At 43.8% G+C, this 19,867-nt stretch overlaps 1 protein-coding gene across 1 annotated transcript in view; it reads left to right on the top strand.

Moving 5' to 3' along the window:
• The window catches only part of HKDC1 (hexokinase domain containing 1), a 49,245-nt gene that overhangs the window by 22,441 nt on the left and 6,937 nt on the right, over nucleotides 1–19,867 (top strand). Inside the window, exons 8-16 of the mRNA XM_077125066.1 lie at nucleotides 2,394–2,549; nucleotides 3,614–3,847; nucleotides 4,684–4,988; nucleotides 6,851–6,996; nucleotides 7,083–7,202; nucleotides 10,624–10,719; nucleotides 10,904–11,003; nucleotides 13,448–13,631; nucleotides 14,194–14,349. Coding sequence (XP_076981181.1) covers nucleotides 2,394–2,549; nucleotides 3,614–3,847; nucleotides 4,684–4,988; nucleotides 6,851–6,996; nucleotides 7,083–7,202; nucleotides 10,624–10,719; nucleotides 10,904–11,003; nucleotides 13,448–13,631; nucleotides 14,194–14,349 — 1,497 coding nt within the window. The remainder of the gene's footprint in view (nucleotides 1–2,393; nucleotides 2,550–3,613; nucleotides 3,848–4,683; nucleotides 4,989–6,850; nucleotides 6,997–7,082; nucleotides 7,203–10,623; nucleotides 10,720–10,903; nucleotides 11,004–13,447; nucleotides 13,632–14,193; nucleotides 14,350–19,867) is intronic.

The raw sequence follows: 19,867 nt of genomic DNA, 5'->3' as shown, positions 1-19,867 counted from the left end.
ACATCAGTATAATTATCAAAATTAAGAAATGAATACTTAATCAGTTCTAATATCTAATTTACAGAGCTTATTAAAAATTTACCAACTACCCCAATAACGTTTAACGTGGACCAAAAAAACGTTCTTGGTCCAGACTCCAGTCCAGTAATACATGCTGCGTTTTGTTGCCACGTGTCTTTAGCCCCCTTTAACCTGGACCATTCCCTTAACATCTCTTTGCTTTTCATGACCTTGAAGAGTACAGACCATTTATTTTGCACAATAACCCTCAATTTGGATTTGTCTGATGTCTCCTCATCATAGATTCAGATTATGCAATTCTGGCAGGAATATCACAACAGATATGATGTTGTGTTCTTTTCAGTGCTTTCTATCAGGAGGCAAATGATATTTGTTTGTTACTGGTAATGCTGACTCACTTGGTCAAAGGTATGCCCAACAGGTTTCTCTACCAGAAGGTTAATATTATTCCTTTTATAATTAATAAGTGTCTGCTAAGGAGATACTTTGAGACTACATAAATATCGTGTTCCTCACCAAACTTTCACTCACTAGTTTTAGCACACATTAATGAATTTCTATATCTATCATCCCTTCTCTATGAGTTGCTATTTACTGTAGGGAAGAGTGTTCCTGTGTCCTCCATTTGTTTATTTATACTAATATGGACTCATGGGTTCTTTTCCTTTTTTTTTTGCATGGGCAGGCACCGGGAATCGAACCCGGGTCTCTGGCATGGCAGGCGAGAACTCTGCCTGCTGATCCACCGTGGCCCGCCCCACTCATGGGTTCTTCAATTTAATATCATTATTTATTTTGGTGCACAGATAGTTTCAGATTCGGCCAATGGAAAGCCACTTCAAGCTGGTTCCTGTGTCTTTTTGTTGTTGTTGTTATTTTTTTTGTGTGTGCTCTTGCATCTTTTTAAAAACGTTTATTGTGTAACTTAAAAAAGATACTGCATAACATTTCCCATTTTAACTGCTTTTATGTATATAATTCAGTGACATTAATTACATTCACAATATTGTGCTACTTTCACCACCATCCATTACCAGAACTATTTTCACCAGCCCAAGCACAGATTCTGTACCCATTAAGCGACAACTCTCCATTTCCTGTGTCCTTTGATATGTTCCAATCACCCTTTAAGTTCTTTCTTATTTTCTGGCACAAAAGTAAAATATTTCACAACTATTTTCACCAGCCCAAGCACAGATTCTGTACCCATCAAGCGACAACTCTCCATTTCCTGTGTCCTTTGATATGTTCCAATCACCCTTTAAGTTCTTTCTTATTTTCTGGCACAAAAGTAAAATATTTCAGGCTCATCTTATCCTTTCTCAGCCCTAGCCCTGCAATCAGCCCTGGTGAAATACTTTTAAGCACCTCCCCGAAACCATTCAAACACCAGCATTGCTTGCCAGTAAAGCAAATTTCTGTTGTTGATGTACCTCTTGTCCAATGCATACCTGATTTGCTGGTGACCCATTGCTGTCACATCCCATGGAAATAGTGCCAATAGTTTGGATTTTATCATCTTCATCTCTCTTTGTTTCACTTAAAAAAAAACAAAACTCTATTCCTTCAAAGCCAACCTGAATTTCTTTTTGATTTTCTTTTGTTTCTTCAGTGTTCTGAGGCTTTTTGTAGTGAAATATATAAAATTGATTATGAAACTGATTGTGCTGGATGTTGTGTCTTAATGTGTTTTGGGAATAAAATTATGTTTTAAAAAATTATATTTAAAAAATAAATAAAATTAAAAAATTATATTTAGTATTTTATCAGGGAAACAGTTAGTAATCATGTGTTGGTACATATGGACTCAGAGTGAAGGTGTAGGTAGCCTCGCGGGATATTCCATCCACATTGTTGTAGCATCTCTCCAGGGCTCGAGAGGCCTGTGTCACCAGCACAGCATCTTTCTTTCTTGGACAGAAGCTTAGTGTAGGAGTTGGAAGCATCTGAGTGAGGTTTGGATTTTTCATGTCATGGTTGGATGACCTTGAAAAAGAAAGTACCTGAAATCTCTGAAATTCGGGTTCCTTATGCCTAATATGAGAATGGTACCTCTGTGGTTAGGGGAGATTTGGGGTAAATTTGGAATTCTTGGAATGAAGTACTTGTGAGCAAAAACCAATCTTTTTGCTAAACTACACTAAACTACACTAAACTCCAGTTCAGTCCTCTTCTTTTGTGGATGATGCGAATGAAGTCAGAGAAGATTAGAGGTTTCACAAGGGCTGGGACTGAAAGTGAGACCTCCTGACCTCACCTGACCTCACCCCCACTGCACGTGCTCTGATTATTTGCTGTGGCTCAGGGTCTTTGGGCAAAGGATGCTGCGTGACCATAACCAAAGGGGTTGCTTCCTCTGATCTCTCTGCCAGGTTTGAGAAGATGATCAGTGGCCTGTACCTGGGGGAACTTGTCAGGCTCATTTTGCTGAAGATGACCAAGGCTGGCCTTCTCTTTGGTGGCAAGAAATCTTCCACTCTCCTCACTAAAGGCAAGATTGAAACCCGACATGTGGCTGCCATGGAGAAGTAAGCTGCTGGCCAGGCCCCTCCCGCCTTGACTCTGCTGAGGGGTAGGGTGGGCGGCCAAGAAGTGGCTTCCCTATAGTGGTGGCCGTGCTGCTCTAGGGACCAGGTCTTCCTGCAGACCTGGGAACAGCTTCAGATGAGTTGGTGATATTGATGTGAGTCAGAGATGGCATACCTGTTGTTCATGAGCTGGGGCTCCTGATATCAGAGGCCCACTTCCTCCTCATGTTTCGCTGCCTTTTTCCTCTCTAATGTGGTGACTTGTTACCTTGCAGATTTTTTTAGGGTCATAGACCCCTTTGAGAACCTGATTCAAGTTCTGGGTCCTTTATCCCCCAAAATGCACATTCCTACATCGTTTTGCTTACCATTTCAGGTCAGCCTTGGACCCCTTAAAGCCTATGCATGGAACCCAAATTAAGAACTCCTGCTATGGCAAATAATGCACCCAATTATACATGGGACCTTCTTCACCTGATCCCTTCAGGGTTTGGCTGTGGATTTGGTGATTTGAGGCTTTACCCCCTGGTGGCCCCTGGAACAGGGAGCTTCCCCAGTCAACTCAGGGTTCTCCTCCTCCGGCTTAGAAACCCTGAGCTTTGTAATGTGTTTAGATTTTGAGCTCAGCAGATGGTACCTGAGCCCCAGAGTCTGTGTTCTGTGCAGTGCTCGGCGGGGTGGAGTTACTGTAAAGGCCCTGTAATCCAACTGTCTGAGTTCAAATCCTGGCTCTACTACTTACTAGCTCTGTGACCGTGGCTGAGTTCCTTATCCTGTCTGGCCTCAGGTCTTGCATTCATACAATAGAGTAATGATGCTACTTCTCCCAGGATTGTGTGAGGAGCCAGTGAATGAATATATGTAAACCCTCAGGGGAGTATTTGGCACATAGTGAGTGCTCAGTATGTTGGCTGCTGTTATCAGGGCTGATATTGTTATTGTATTATACTGCTGTATGCAGCCTGTTTATTTTTCCCAGCCTGAGAGGTAGGAAAGCTGGCTTCTCAAAGGGATACCCAGGGGATGGAGAAGGGGGGTTCCCCTCATTCCTCTCTCCTGGCCAGGTATAAGGAAGGCCTGGCCAACACAAGAGAGATTCTGACGGACCTGGGGCTGGAGCCGTCTGAGGCCGACTGCATCGCCGTGCAGCACGTCTGCACCATCGTCTCCTTCCGCTCGGCCAATCTCTGCGCTGCGGCCCTGGCCGCGATCCTGACGCGCCTCCGGGAAAATAAGAAGCTTGTGCGGCTGCGGACCACGGTCGGTGTGGACGGCACGGTCTACAAGATCCACCCTCAGTGAGTGCTGCCCCTCAGCCCAGCCTCCGCCAACGAAACCGTCTCCCAGAAGGGAGTCCGGGCTCTTCCCTCTGGAATATGCTGCTGCATCTGAGCGGCTGGAACTCACTGCCCCCTAGGGGAAGGGGCAATCCAGAGGCGACGTTCATCTAGCTGGCTGGGTTGCTTTGGGGGATCGTATTGAAAGAACTATTCGCCTAAAGCCAACTGACTAGCTAGCAAGGCCCTCCATCTGTGTGTCTGTCCACCCATCCATCTGTCCATCCATTCATCCATCTATTATTCATCTGTCTGTCCATTAGTTATCGAGCATCTGTATGCAGTAGGACTAGAAAGTTACATACACCCAATGATAGACGGGGAAAATAGGATGGCAACAGTTGCCAAGTTCACAAGAAGGATCCTGATAGGAAATTACAGTAATATGAGATGTTCCCAGGAGGAGGGAGAGTGAACGTTTCTTTCGCTAACAGAGGTGGTATTAGGAAGTCAGGCAGGCACATCCTGGAAAGGACAGGGGAAGGGAAATCCTTCCCATTTGGGCAGAGACGTTCAGCCAAGATGGTGTGTGTGTGCTGCTCGGCTGGCGGAAATATTAGCTGATAAAATAGTCACTTCCCTGAGCCTCCCAAGTGCACCTCCTCCTGCCCCAGCTCTCCTGGTCTTTCCCCACGCAATGCCCCACCCCCGACTTGCATCCCTCCTGCCACCAGCAACTAAAAGGTTGACCTCTGGCCCATCAGGGTTCCCCGTGACCTTTTTCCACTACTGTACCTGGGTCTGTTCCGATCGACAGGCCAGGTCTTTCGTGGTTATTAAATCAGCCCTGCCTACAGGTACCCCAAGCGCCTGCACAAAGTGGTGAGGAGACTGGTCCCGAACTGTGACGTCCGCTTCCTCCTGTCGGAGAGTGGCAGCAGCAAAGGGGCCGCCATGGTGACGGCGGTGGGCTGCCGCCTGCAGGCCCAGCGGAAGCGGATCGACGAGGTGCTGGCTTTGTTCCAGCTGACGCGGGAGCATCTCGTGGAAGTGCAGGACAAGATGCGGGCCGAGCTCGAGTACGGGCTGAAGAGGGAGACCCATGAGCTGGCCTCCGTCAAGATGCTGCCCACCTATGTCTGCGGGATGCCTGATGGCACAGGTGGGCCGGTACAGCCCTGCTGGGGAGGGTCCCCCGGCTCCCGTCGGAACTCCTTAAATCCTGGAGGTTGTTTTCAGAAGCCTTGGATTCCCATCTGTCATGGGGGTGGAGGGTAGGGTAGGGTAGGGTACCAGTGCTCCTGGACCTGTTTGCCTTGGTTTGACCAAGGTTCTGACTCCGAAAGAGTTAGGTTCTGCGCGTGTGCTCATGCGTGTGAATATTTATTCATGTAGTTGAGAAGATGGAGTGTACCATATGCTGTTAGCAGACCCAGACTCTGTCCCCAGGGAGCATCCATCTAGACTTCTTCTAGAACCCATGGGCTTCTCTGGGTTTGATTTCCTGCCCAGCTTCTTTGATTCTCATCTCTTCTGAGGCTGGGTCCTTCCTTTTGCTTTTCAACACTCTCTGACTTTTCCAACCCCAGTTCTTCTCCCGGTTCTCTACGCTCAGCCCAGAGAAATCACTAACTAGCAGAGTCAGCTCCTCGGATAAGTCATTTCGCTGGTTTGGACTTCACTAGCCTCATATGGAAAGAATGACCTTCATAAAATGCTTTACAGTTCATAATTTGCTTTTGAATTTTTCATCTCATTTGATCCTCACAATCACTCTGTGTGTTAAGAAAGAGAAAATGATTCCTATTTTATAGATGCAAAAACTGAGACTCAGAGAGGTGAGGTCAAGGTCACATCACTGAACTTTGAATCTCTTCACAACAAAGGTTTCTAAGAGCTTTTCCCGAGATAATGTCCTTTAACTCTACATGGGAAAAAAAGCAGAGGACAATAGAAGGCGCTATTCAGTTATTCATTCTTTCACCCCTTTAATCCTTCTAGCCCTCATACATTCCTCAAAATTTCATGAAGGACCTACTGTGTGTCAGTCCCTGTTCTAGGTTTTGTGATGTAGCAGTGCAGGAAACACAGTCCCTGCCCTTGTGGAATTCAGCACCTGTTAGGGCTTGCAGACAATAAATAAATAAACGTCATATGATGTCAGGTAATAACAGGTGGTGTAGGAAGAAAATTAGAGCAGGATGTGGGGTTAGAGAAATGACTGGAAGTGAGGCTTTAGCAAATTCAAGGAACAACAAAAAGATCAGGGTAACTAGAACAGAGTGGGTAAGGCCGGGAGTAAGAGTTATTAAATGCGTAAGGCCTGAAGCACAGGGATGCAGGGCTTGATATGGTTTCTTATTAGCCAGGTGGGTCTATGAGGATCCAGGGAAGGGAGAGCAGGGACAGGAAGGAATATTCCATGCTTGTGATGAGTGGTTTCTCTTGGCTGTAGAGATAGGAGGGCAGCTGCTGGAGGGATCCAGTTGCTTTCAGGACTGTATGGCCCAGATTTACCTTCAGAGACTCCTTGTGCACAAGCGTCATGTGTGTCCTTTACTGGATACCCCACTCCTAGAGCATGGCTACTTGGGTTCCTAGAAGGCCATCACATATGTGTTCTAGAGCTGGAAGAGGCTTCAGAGACCCAACTTCCCTTACTTTACAGATGTGGGAAAATGAGACCTGGGCTATCTTGTTCAAGACAAAAAGCACAGTTCTCAGAACTCCTAGGTCCCTAGTCCCTCCTCACTGTGCCTCATTAGTGATGGATTAGGTGATGCCTAGATTGTTTGGTCTAAGGAAAGAGGAGGCCAAGACAATCAGTCTGCCCCTAGCCTCGGGGTGCCTTGGGCCTGTGCACAGTGACTGTCGCATCCATCCCGTGTGACCCAGAAGGCCCGGGAGGGCAGGCCCTGGGTCTGGCCTGTTTCAGCTTCTGCCCCTCCTCCCAGTGCCTTGACACAAGTCCCTACTCAGGACATACTGGTGGATTGCAGCCCCGACTTACTTTCTCCACCACAGAGAAAGGGAAGTTCCTTGCCCTGGATCTGGGGGGAACCAACTTCCGTGTCCTCCTGGTGAAGATCAGAAGCGCGCGAAGGTCAGTACGAATGTACAACAAGATCTTCGCCATCCCCCTGGAGATCATGCAGGGCACTGGCGAGGAGGTGAGCACGGGGCGCAGGTTCCCGGGCGCCAGGGGGCTGACCTGGGATGGTTTCCGCCAGGCGTGAGTGCCGCTCTCTCCCTGCAGCTGTTTGACCACATTGTGCAGTGCATCGCCGACTTCCTGGACTACATGGGCCTCAAGGGAGCCCAGCTGCCTTTGGGCTTCACCTTCTCCTTTCCCTGCAGGCAGACGAGCATTGACAAGGTAAGACAGGCGGCCAAGCTTGCAGCCAGCTCTGGGCTTCCTTCCGGCACTAGAAGAATTGCAAAGTGTCTCTGAGTTTCTGTTCATTTCATTTAGGGGCCCCAGGTCCTGGGCAGCTAGGGAAACAGAAAAGAGAATTTTAACCATTAATTTTTTTTTTTTACTTATTATATTCTATTTTTCATTATGATTATTTTTTGGCTCAAAATTCAGAAAAGAGTTTAGAATACCGTGTTGTAAAGGGACATATACATAAGACTGCTGTTAAAAGAGAAGTCAAGTCCTATTGTACTGAGAGAGAAAGAGGTGATGACCTAAATCTATCGGTTAAAACCAGTTATAACAGTGGCAGTAATAGTATTTGCGTGTCCCTGAGCAGCCGGTAAAAACAGGGAAACCCAACAGGTTGTAGGGTTTTTCTTGACTGATGAAAGAAAGCTTAAATCCATCTCTTTCCTGATGTTAGAATCTCAGAAGGAATTTTGCAATTGGTCACTTTTACTTGGTTGACACTGAAGAACGTCATGAATTTAATAGATAATTCATAATTTAGAAACATTTATTATGAGGTCTTTCTTAGAATTCTTGGGTAAAAAAGCACCCCTTTTCCCAAAGCTATTAATTTTATGTGTAATGACTGAAAACTCTTTTTATTGGGAATCTAGGATTCAAGTAGGTCAGGCCCATGCTGTTGTTTTTTCATTTTGTCTCTTTTTTGTAAACAACCTTGACCTAAGGGTAGAGCTTAGAAAGTGAAGAATAGACACTGACTGCTCTCTTCAAGAACCCAGATCTCCACTGGGTGATGGGGGCCTCTGGTTGAAGTTGAAGGTGGGTGGACAAAGTTGAGCTTTTGGACAAGGCTCAGGATGGGGCTGTCTGTGCTGCAAATTGCAGAGAATGGGGTACAGTCTCTGTTGGGGTATAGCCAGCACCCCATAGAATGGCCTTTGGCAGGCAACCTTTGAAGCAAGGGTGACCCTTCTTCAGTGACTCGGGCTCAGGGCCTGGGTGGTGCTGCAGCACTGAGACCCGGCATCCTTCCCCAGGCAGGAAAGCAGTGGACGAGGGCACAGGCTCTGGGCTCACAGGCTGCCTGGGCTGAAATCTCGCTCTCCTGCTTCCTGCCTGAAAGGACTGGATTTTTCTGAGCCTCACCTTCTTCATCTGTAAAAATGAACATAACAGAACCCTCCTTTGTAGGATAATGGTTAGATTAAATGAGCTAATGTTTATAAAATGCATAGCACAGTGCCAAGCGCGTAATAAGCACTCAAATATTAGTACCATTATTAACTCTTGTGGCAGAATATGATTGAAATTCAGCATAGAAAAGGCAAAGGGGATGCTGGTGTGGGTGATAATGTTAAGCAGAGCCCAGGGTAGTGAGGCACAGGGAAGTGGGGGAAGTTGGCCCACTGTCACCTGTGGAGAAGTCTCTGCAAAGCTTTAACTTTGCAGACTGACTCACCAGCTGAGAGAGAGTGGCACACTCTCTCTGGCAGACTCACATCAACCAGGCTTATGAGGTTGGCATAAGACAAATGCCCTTTCTAAATTTACAGTGAGAACTCTGGTCAGCATGGCTAGTCAATCAGAGTGTGACGATACTAACACCTAATACTTATTGCCATGTTGTCTAATCCACTCAATGTCCCCATAATATACACACTGTTTGTTTGTTTTTAAAATCATTTTATAGTTGAGGAAAACAGAGGTTAAGTAAATTGCCTAAGGTGCCATACCTATAATGGTAGTAAAGGGTTCTAACCCGGGATTCTGGCCTGCAGAGACCTGCATGTCTCAATTTCCCCATTTGAAAAATGAAAGAGAGTAGAAAATATCAGAATGTATTGCAGATAATAAGGGTAGTATTATTTCCTGATTTTTTGTTTTAATTGCATACATATGGGTTTATAATTCAGAAAACAGGAAGAAAGAGATCCAAAACATGAAATGGAATGGCTAAAATTTAAAATGTACATGTCCTAAGAGCCAGCAGATCCCCTTCTCAAACATGAACTCATGGAGGAATGAACATGAATGTTCATTATAGCACCTGCTTTAATCATGAAGAATTAGAAATAACCCAAATATCTGGCAATGGAGAGCAATGAGATCAATAATGGCTTATTAATCATGTGTAATTAATAACTTGATTTTTATTTAACAAACATATACATAGTGTTTGCTGTCCTCAGGTACTGTTCCAAGTGCTTCAGAGTTATTAACTTACCTAGCTGGGAGGCAGCAGAGTACAATGGCTAAGAACACAGGCTCGGGAGTGCCTGGGTTTGACTCTTGGCTTCTTCACCTACTGGCTGTGTGACTTTGGGCAAGTTACTTTACCTCCCTGTACTTTGAGTCCTTCAATTGAAAGATGGGGATAAAAATAGTACTTCTTTCATAGGTGTGTTTTGTGGAGTTTTCTTTCAGTGCAATTATAGTCAAGAAATACATTGTTAGAATGTGGCAGATCTGTTTGAACTGACCTGGAAAGGCTTAAAAGATTCCTTATTGAGTTAGAAAAGCAAATTGCAGTTCAACACAGAGTATAAATTTCTTTATTTTAAAAATACATGGAAAGGAGAGGAAAAAGTCTGGAAAGATTCATATCAAAATAATAATAGAGGCTACCTCTCAGATTGAGGGGACGAAGTGTTAAACAGGACTTTATCCTTATCAGTGCTATTTAATTTTTATGAGGGTAATTCATTCCTGTATTACCACTGCCATTAAAAGTAAACGCATCATGAGTGATGAGAACTGTGTGCAGCTGTGCACAATCCTGAAGGACGGATGGGTTCTAGGACCCAGTGGATCCTCCTGACCTGGGGCACAGGACCTCTGAGCCTTCCTCCCGGCAGTTCTGACAGATTCAGGGAGACACAGCAAACAGGAAGGGGAGACTAACGGGAAGCTGGAAGCAGAGCCACTGAGAGTTGGCCAGGGAGAAAAAAGATGATTTTTAATGATTGGCTTACATTTCCTATATAAATGTACAAGATGATGGTCCCACATTATTGAAATGATAGAAAGCCTCCAGATTTTCACTGTGGAGTAATGCTTTGATGAAAATTTGTAGCTTTGTCTTTGCTCACATCTTAAGTCTGACCTTAGCTAGATTAAAAGTGGGACCACTATGATCCCAGAACTTTATACTCTGTAGTCATTGCCTGGGAGCGTGATTTGGCACTTGGTAACCATACATTGCTGTGATTATTCCGCTCAGCAGTGGACATTGAGAGGATCATCGTGTGTGAAGCCTCTGTGCTCAGCGTTAGGGTGACGGAGATGGAAGCGCAGTGGGGACACATGCGTGTGCCTAGCAATCAGCTAGAGTGCCTGGTATCTAGTGGATGTTGAGCTGTGCTGTGGTCACAGCAAGCTGTTGCTCAAGTGAATTTCTCCTTCTTTTTAGGGAATGCTCATAGAGTGGACCAAAGGCTTCAAGGCCACCGACTGTGAAGGGGAAGATGTAGTGGACCTCCTCAGGGAAGCCATCAAGCGGAGAAATGTATGATATGGATTTGAGGCTCATGGCTGATCTTGCCCCATCCCCAAGTCCGTCTTCTGCCATTCTATGTCCATCCTATGTCTCTGTTCCCATCCCCAGGCTCACGTGCCCCTCCTGATAAAGCTTGTTTTAAAATCTGTTTGGTTTGCACATTTTCCTTACAGCGGAGCTGCTTCCTTTGCAGGAGTTTGACCTGGACATAGTGGCAGTCGTGAATGACACGGTGGGGACCATGATGACCTGTGGCTTTGAAGATCCCAATTGTGAGATTGGCTTGATTGCAGGTAGGTGTCAGGCATGTCCCACAGACCTAATCCCATCTGTTCTTTTGGAGGTTCCCTTTCAATCCACTGAGAGACAGGGGGCCATTGTTCCGTTATACAGAGGCTTTGAGGTCAGCTCTGTCCAAGGCAGAGATGAAATCAAGACTGGAGGTCCAGGTTCCCTAATTCCTAAGTCTTTACTTAATATCTTTCTCCACTAAGAGTCTTAAATTGAGGTCATGCTTTCTGCTGAGAAAAAGGAATGAGATAGAAAGAGGGGACTTTCAAATTAGTGTCTTGGGGCAGATTGCCCCGGGAGGAAAGGAGCTGTAATTAGATTGTAACTAGAAGGTAGCACTAGGCAGTTCCCTCCAGCCTCTCCATTACATCTTGGATAACAAGGTGATATCTACTTAATGCGTAAGAATAACCTCCAGGATAACCTCTCGACTCTGTTTGGAATCTCTCAGTCATCGACACTTTGTCTCATTTCACTCTTTCCTCTTTTGGTCGAGAAGGTTTTCTCAATCTCTTGATGCTGAGTCCCAATTCATTCTAGGATTTCTGTCCCCACATTGCCAGGAAGGTCCACACCCTGGGAGTCATGTCCCACGGAAAAGGGGGGGAGGGTGGTGAGTTTGCTTGTTGTGTTGGCTGGAGAGAGAGGCCACATCTGAGTAACAAAAGAGATTCTCTTAAGGGGTGACTCTTAGGCCTAATTTTAAGTAGGCTTGACCTATCCTTTGTGGGGTTAAGTTTCATATGAACAAACCCCAAGACTGGGGGCTCATGTGCATGTTTTTTAATGATTTATTTATTTATTTTTTCTATGCTATATGGTGGGGGTCACATTTTATTCTTTTTCCATGTGACTATCCCGTTATTGCAGCACCTTGTGTTGATTTTTTTTGGGCGGGGGGGTGAAGTGCATGGTCTGGGAATTCAGCCCGGGTCTCCTGCAAGGAGATTTATTTTAAGGCAATGTTTCATGCAATTATGGGGGCTGGTAAGTCTGAATTCTGTAGGGCAGGTTGAAATTCCATAGGAAATTCTGATAAGAATGATGTTGAAATCATGAGTCTGAAATCCATAGAGGAGGCCAGCAGGTTGGAAACTCAGGAAAGAGTGAAGAATGTTGTCTTGAGGAAGGATTCCTTCTTCTTCCTCCCAGTATCATCATTTCTTTGTATTTAAGTCTCCAACTGACTGAGACCCACCCGTATTATTGAGGGCAGTCTCCCTTACTGAAAGCCAGCTGGCTGCAGATGCTGACCCCATCTATAAATGCCTCCACAGCAACAGCTAGGCCACTGTTTGACCAAACCACTGGAAAGCATAACTAGCCAAGTTAATACATAAAATTAACCATTAGAGGTGCATGGGTGGTTCAGTGGTAGAATGCTTGCGTTCCATGCAGGACACCCGGGTTCAATTCTGGGACCATGCACACCCCTCCCCCCAAAAAAAGAAACACTGCCCCATGGGCGGTGCAACTGTGGCTCGGTGGCAGAGTTCTCACTTACCATGCTTGAGATCTGGGTTCGATTTCTGGACACTGCCCATGCAAAAAGGAAAAAAACAAAACAAACAAACAAAACCTCATAGGAGTTCTTAGAAAAAATCTGGCAGTGATAAAGTTCAAGGGTGGATTCCAAGAGATTGAATTTCTCTAAGAAGTAAGGGGAGGGGTAGAATTTAACTAGAAGAAGATGGGAAAGAAGGGCATTCCAGATGGCAGATAGAATCTGGGAAAGTTGCCCAGTTGCTTGCCTGGACTTTCTAGTGATATATAATGGGCAGAATGAGGTGCTGGGATACTAAGATGTCTCTCTTGCCAGCTAAGAGGTTTCATCTCACTCCAACTCCTACCACTGTGTGACTCTGGGAAAGTTACTTACTCTGTCTGGACTTGAGTTTCCTCATCTATGGGAGGAGGTGGACTAGATCAAGGAGGGCAAAAAGATGAGACCTGTTTGACTGAATATGGTAGTTGCCTGGCCTGCTGTGTTGAGAATGATTCTGAGACCAGGTCATGGGCAAGGGAGAAGAGAGTGGCTCGTGATGCCAAATATTTGCTGATCCCAGACTAGATGACTCCATGTATTCCCTTTCAGCTCTGACTGCTCACCACAAGACTGCTTGGAAGGCCACTTTGTATGCCTGTGGCTAAAATATAATAATAATAGTAGATACATTATTGAACACTTACCATGTGGAAAAAACTTGCAAATATTATCTTGTAACAAATGTATAAAGCAGGTATTATCTCCTTTCTACTAATTAAGAAACCGAGCTGCTGAAAGATGAGCTATTTGCTAGGGTCTCCCGGCTATGAGAATAAGGCTGGAATCCACACCCAGGAGTATTCGACTCCAAGTCTAAATTCTTATCTGGTGTGCGCCAGTGCCCCTGTAAGACCTGATGGTGTCTTTCGAGGACTAAAGTCATTTCACTTTTCCTTCTAGGAACAGGCAGCAACATGTGCTACATGGAGGAGATGAGAAACATCGAGGTGGTGGAAGGGGACGAAGGGAAAATGTGCATCAACACAGAGTGGGGAGCATTTGGAGACAATGGCTGCATAGACGATATCAGGACCCAATATGACAAGGAGGTGGATGAGGGGTCCTTGAATCCTGGCAAACAGAGGTGAAGTAGGCGGCTGTGTGGACTATGCAGGGTGTGCAGTACACAACTTTACCAGGTCTGAGGGGGTGCCGTTCTCATATCCTGGACACCATAGCTTTGTGCACTTTTTTCAACTTTCTATCAGATGTCAGTGAAATAGCTTATTTGAAGAAAAGCAGTATATTATGACTGGTTCCCAGCACATGGAAGGAAGGGACGCCTTTTTCTAATCACCACAAGGCCAGTGGTGGCTCTGGGAGTGCGGCAGTCTTGTGGTGTGGGTGTTTTGCTCCCCATTTAATGGGTGGGAGCTTATGGTGGATGCTGAAAGTTATGTGGCAGTAGGAGGCAGAGCTGGGGCCTGGGTCCAGGTCCACAGGACTCCAAAGCCTGGCTTTCCCGCCTCCTCCTGCTGTCTCTGCTTTGCGCTCCTCAGGGCTTGCAGCCCGAGGGCCTCGCTAGCCCCCGGTGGGCGACAATGGTGTGACTGTGGCCTGACACAGCCCGGCCTCCTGTTCTTTTGGGAACCTTCGTCAGTGTCGGTTTTCCTGCCTGCGCCAACCTCAGCCTCCTCCCCAAACAGATACGAGAAAATGACCAGCGGGATGTACCTGGGGGAAATAGTGCGGCAGATCCTGATCGACCTGACCAGGCAGGGGCTCCTGTTCCGCGGGCAGATCTCGGAGCGTCTCAGGACCAGGGGCATCTTTGAAACGAAGTTCCTGTCCCAGATTGAAAGGTGATGTTTGCTCAGGTTCCCTGCCTGGCACTAGGGGTGCTGACGGGGACGCTCTGCGTCAGGCTGTGGTGCGGGGGCCTGGCAGATGTGAGATTTAAAAGTAAAAACAGAAAGGCCATGGAGGGGTTGGGGGTGTCCCTGGGACTGCTCCCTCTTTCCAGCTGTGTTGGGATCACAGTCCCAAGGGCTGTGGATGGCGAAGGGGCCAGCACCCTGCCCGGGCCTCAGCGTGCGCCGCAAAACCAATATGGTGCCGAAACTGTCACACTAAAGTCAGTGTAAGGCTGTCCATCCTCTCCTATCCCTGAAAAGATGATTTTCCATGTATAAAGGAAACATTTGATTTAAATTTTTTTTGTATATCATATCCCCTTTCAGTCCTTGAATACATGCAAGCATTTTTTCCTGACTTCAATCATATTACATCTATTATTCTATATCTTGTTTTATTAAATGTTTACTCATGGACGTATTCATTTACAATTCTGATTTTTATTTTACCTTTCCTTATGAAAAATTTTAAACATCAACAAAAGCAGGCAGAATATTACAGTAAATCCGATGAACCCTCCATTACCCATTCACCAGCTACATCAAATACCAACTCACAGCCAGACTTGGCGCGTCTATGACTCCTACTTCCCCCACTCGCAAACTGGATTAATTTAAAACAAATCTCACATTTTATATCACTTCATCTATAAATATTTCAAAATGTATTTCTGGAGTACAAGGATTCTTTATAAAAACATAACCACAATACCATTTTCACACTTGAAATAATGATAACTCTTAATCTCATTAAATATCCTGCCAGTGTTCTTGTTTCCGCAATTGCGTAAAAATGTTTTTTACAGTTCATTTATTTGCAGCAGTATCCAAACAAGGTTCATATGTTGCTTTGGATGATATGGCTCTTAAATGCCTTTTAATCTATAGATTTCCCTTTCCTTTCTTGCTTTCCCTTGTATTTATTTATTGAAGACACTATCATTTGTCCAATAAGTTTCCTACATTCTGGAGTTTGCTGATTACATCATCTAATGTTTTTCTCTGTCCTTTGTATTTCCTGCAAATTTGTAGTTAGATACATAGACTTCACTGGATTCAGGGCTGAATTTTGGGCAAGAATAATTTATAGGTGGCACTAAGTTTTATCTGTCTCTTTTTCATGAATGGCAGCAGTCAATGATGTTTCATAGCCTAGATGTATTATTTCAGTAGGAATTGCAAAATGACAATATTCTAATTCTAATATTCCTTCTGTATTAATTAGTTTCTAGTTTCTTTCTAGAAACTCTTTGGTTTAAATATCATTTTAAATAGCTACATAATATATTATGCTTCTGTCCTATAATTTCCTAAACTTTTCCTTTGGCATAGATGTCTAGCCTGTAATTTATGAATTTCTGCTATTCTAATACTGTCATTAATATTATTATACACAAAGTAATTTGCAACTTGTGAATTATTCCCTTAAAAGTAGAAGCATTTGTCAAAAGACATAGGGCCTCTTATGGACACACTATTTTAAAAAAACATAGTTCAGTGTCTGCCCCCACCAATTATGCATGATTATGTCCATTTTACTGCCTTCCTACTAGCACTGGATGTTATCATAGGCTCTATTTGGAATTTCTTTCAATTTGCATTTATTCATTCTACTCTCCTGGTCATTTTGGTCAGATGCCAGCAAGCTGAAAGTCACTTTGCAGAGGGAAAACCAAAATCACTTCATAATTAAAGCAATGACTTAATGAGGGAACTTGGAGGGACTGTTGCAGAGTTGTCCCCACTGTCTAGGGACATGGTGGTAGGACAGCAGCAGCACAGGTGACTTTATGCTTGGTGGTGATTAGCAGGTGCTCAGCGTCCTTTTTCTATCTGGTCTTTAAGCCACCAGATCCCAAGGAGCAAGTTAAAAGTCATCATCTTTTGATGACCAGAAAGTTCCTCTTTTGAGGTGAGAAACAGTTTCTCCCTCACGTGCGGTGATGTGTAGAGGATCGATTTATCTTTGCTTTTTAAAATTATTATTATTGGCCTGAATACAATGAAAGTTGTTCCTGAATAAGTGCAAGGCAGCCATCTGTCTCCAGAAATATTTTCTGCTGCTGTACAAGAGGTGTCTATTTTGGATGCTTAAAAAAATCCTTCATGGAATTAAATAGAAAATCAGGTCCGTCTAGTGCCTCCTGGGAGAAGGTGGGCGCTACATTGACTGTGGCCCATTTCAGAGTATGTGGTCCAGTGGGTAGGGGAGTGATTCTCAGAGGAAAAGCCCAGGGTTTACAGCCCCAGAGCTAACCTGTTGGTACTGGATGACCTGAGGGAGGTTGCTGTACTTCTTTGAACCTCAATTTCCTTCTTTATAAGAGAAATAATTGTTCTGCTGTTTAACTCCCAAGATTGCTCAGAGGATTGAGTTAGGGAATGTACACGAAAGAACTAGGTAAACTGTAAGGAAATTTCAGGTTTTCTTGTTTTTTAATAGATTTTTTAAAGAGCTGTTTTAGGTTTACAGAAAAATTGTGCAGAAAGTATAGAGGGTTCCCATACACCTCCCCCCCACCCTCACAGTTTCTCTTATTATTGACATCTGGCATTAGTGTGGTCCATATGTTACTATTGATGAACCAATATTGGTACATTGTTACTAACTGAAGTCCATTGTTTACATTAGGGTTCACTGTTTATGTTATACAGTTCTATGGCTTTTGACAAATGCATAATATCATGTATCTACAATTACAGTATCTTTTGGGCTAGTTTCACCGCCCTAAAAATCCTGTGCTCTGGCCTACTCCGTTCCTCCCTGTTTTGGTTTGCTAAATGCTGGCAGTATGCAACATACCAGAAATGGAACAACTATTAAAAAAGGAATTTATTAAGTTACAAGTTTATAGTTCTAAGGACATAGAAATGTCCAAACTAAGGCATCCAGAGAAAGCTGTCTTGACTCAAGAAAGGAAGATGTCTGTCACATGGGAAGGCTTATGGATGGTGTCTGCTGGTCCTTGTTCCAAGTTCTGTTGCTTCCAGCTTCTGATGCAGTGGTTTCCTCTCTAAGCCTCTGTGGGCCTTCACGTAGCTCTTCTGGGACACAACTCTGATTCTGATTTGCTTAGCGTCTCTTGGGAAGGCACATGGTGATGTCTGCTGGGCTCTGCATCTCCAAACGTCCAAGTCTAGGTGTCTGCTTTCTCTGTCAGCACTTCAAGCATCTCCAAATGTCTGTGTCTTTGTTAGCTTTGAAGCAACTTCTCCAAAATGTCTCCCCTTTCTAAGAACTCCAGTAAACTAATCAAGACCCACCTTGAATGGGTGGAGTCACATCTCCATCTAATAAAAAGGTCACACCCACAATGGGTCATGCCCCATCTCCATGGAAGTAATCTAATCAAAAGATCACACCCACAATTGAGTGGATCAGTCTCTGTGGAAACAATCTAATCAAATCAATCTAACCCTACAATATTGAATCAGGATTAAAGGACATGGCTTTTCTGGGGCACACAACACTTTCAAACCAGCACTCTCCCTCTCCCTGAACCCTTGGCATCCACTAATCTCTGTACTGTCTCTATAGTTTTGCCTTTTCTTGAATGCCATATAGTTGGAGCCATACATCTTTTTCAGAATATCTTCTTTCACACAACAATATGCATTTATGTTTCCTCCATGCCTTTTTAAAAACTTATTTGTAAATACTTTCAAACTTATAGGACAGTTACAAAAATAACAGAAACTTCATAAAGAGAACTCCAGCATACCGCAACCCCTTTCCCCAATACCCCAGATCCACCAGTGTTAACATTTTGGTACATTTGCCTTACCTATCTATCTATTTGTATATCTATCTATCTATCTATCTATCCATCCATCCATCCATCCATCCATTTTCTGAATGTCGTGCACCCTGAACACCTAATAATGCCGTGTATTTTTCCTAAGAACAGGATATTCATTTATGCAATCACCTTAAGTGCAGTTATCAAGTTCAAGAAATTTAACATTGATTTAAATCTTACAGTCTATATTCCAATTCTTTCTAATATTCCTTTGAGTCTTTTGCTAGATCCCATCAAGGACAATGTACTACATGTAATTGTCATTATCTGGTTGTTTTCTCTTTTTTTCTTTTTAAATCGTGGGAACATATATACAATATAAGCTTTCATTTCATCCACTCCCGAGCATACCATCCAAAGGCAGTAACTGCATTCACAATATTGTGATCCCCTCACCACCTTCCATTACTAAAACTTTTCCTTGTCCCCAAACAGAAATCCTACACCCATTATGCATTAACTCCCTATTCCCTCTGCTCCCTGCTCGTGGCAACCTGTACTCTAATCTCTGTCTCTATGGGCTTGCATATCTTCTTCATATTTTCTTTTTAGTTACCATAGGTCTTAAATTCAACATCCTAAATCTGTAACATACTCATAGCTTTGATACCGATTTAACTCCAATAGTATACACAAACTATTGTACCACTCCATCCTTCTACCTTTTAGTTCTTGTTACCAATTACATATTTATACATTAAGATTTCAAAACCACTGATTTATCATTGCATTTTATGCATTTGCCTCTCAGATCCTGAAGGAAGTAAAAAGTGGAATTCCAAACCCAAAATTCAATAGAACTGGCATTTATATTAATCCCCGTCATTACCTTCACTCAATAGCTTAAATTTTTTCTTGTAGCTGTGATCTATTGTCCTTTCCTTTCAACCTGAAGAATTCTCCTTAGCATCTCTTATACAGCCAGTCTAGTGGTGACAACCTCCTTCAACTTTTGTTTATCTGGGAATGTTTTAATATCTTCCTTATTTTTGAAAGACAGTTTTGCCAGATACAGAATTCTTGGTTGGCACTTTTTTTGCCTTCAGCCTTTTAAATATGTCATCCCACTGCCTTCTTCTCTCCATGGCTTTTGATGAGAATTCGGCACTTAATGTTACTGAGGCTCCCTTGTACACGATGTGTTGGCTTTCATGATTCTCTCTTTATCTTTGGCATGCAACCGTTTGATTTTAATATGCCACAGTGTAGGTCTACAGGCATACCTCAGAGAGATTGCAGTTTTGGTTCTAGATCACTGCATTAAAGTAAATATTGCAATAAAGCAAGTCACATGAAATTTTTGGTTTCTCAGTGCATATAAAAGTTATGTTTACGCTATATCAGAGTCAATTAAGTGTGCAATAGCATTATGTCTAAAAAACAACGTTACATACCTTAATTAAAATGTAACACAGAGACACGAAGTGAGTATATACTGTTGGAAAAATGGCCCGGATAGACTTGTAAGTATAGCAAGCTTCAGTTTGTAAGAAAATGTAGTATCTGTGAAGTACAGTAAAGTGAAGTGTGATAAAACGAGGTATGCCTGTGTTTGGGTTTACTATGTTTGGAGTTCATTGAGTGTCTTGGGTGCGTATTTCCATGTCTTTTGTAGCTTGATTGTTCATTTCTTTAATCGCCGAATACTACATTTTATGGATGTACCA

Source organism: Tamandua tetradactyla, chromosome 13 (genome assembly GCF_023851605.1).
Source record: "Tamandua tetradactyla isolate mTamTet1 chromosome 13, mTamTet1.pri, whole genome shotgun sequence".
In the NCBI taxonomy this organism is placed as follows: domain Eukaryota; kingdom Metazoa; phylum Chordata; class Mammalia; order Pilosa; family Myrmecophagidae; genus Tamandua; species Tamandua tetradactyla.
This window is presented reverse-complemented; position numbering and strand designations above follow the sequence as displayed.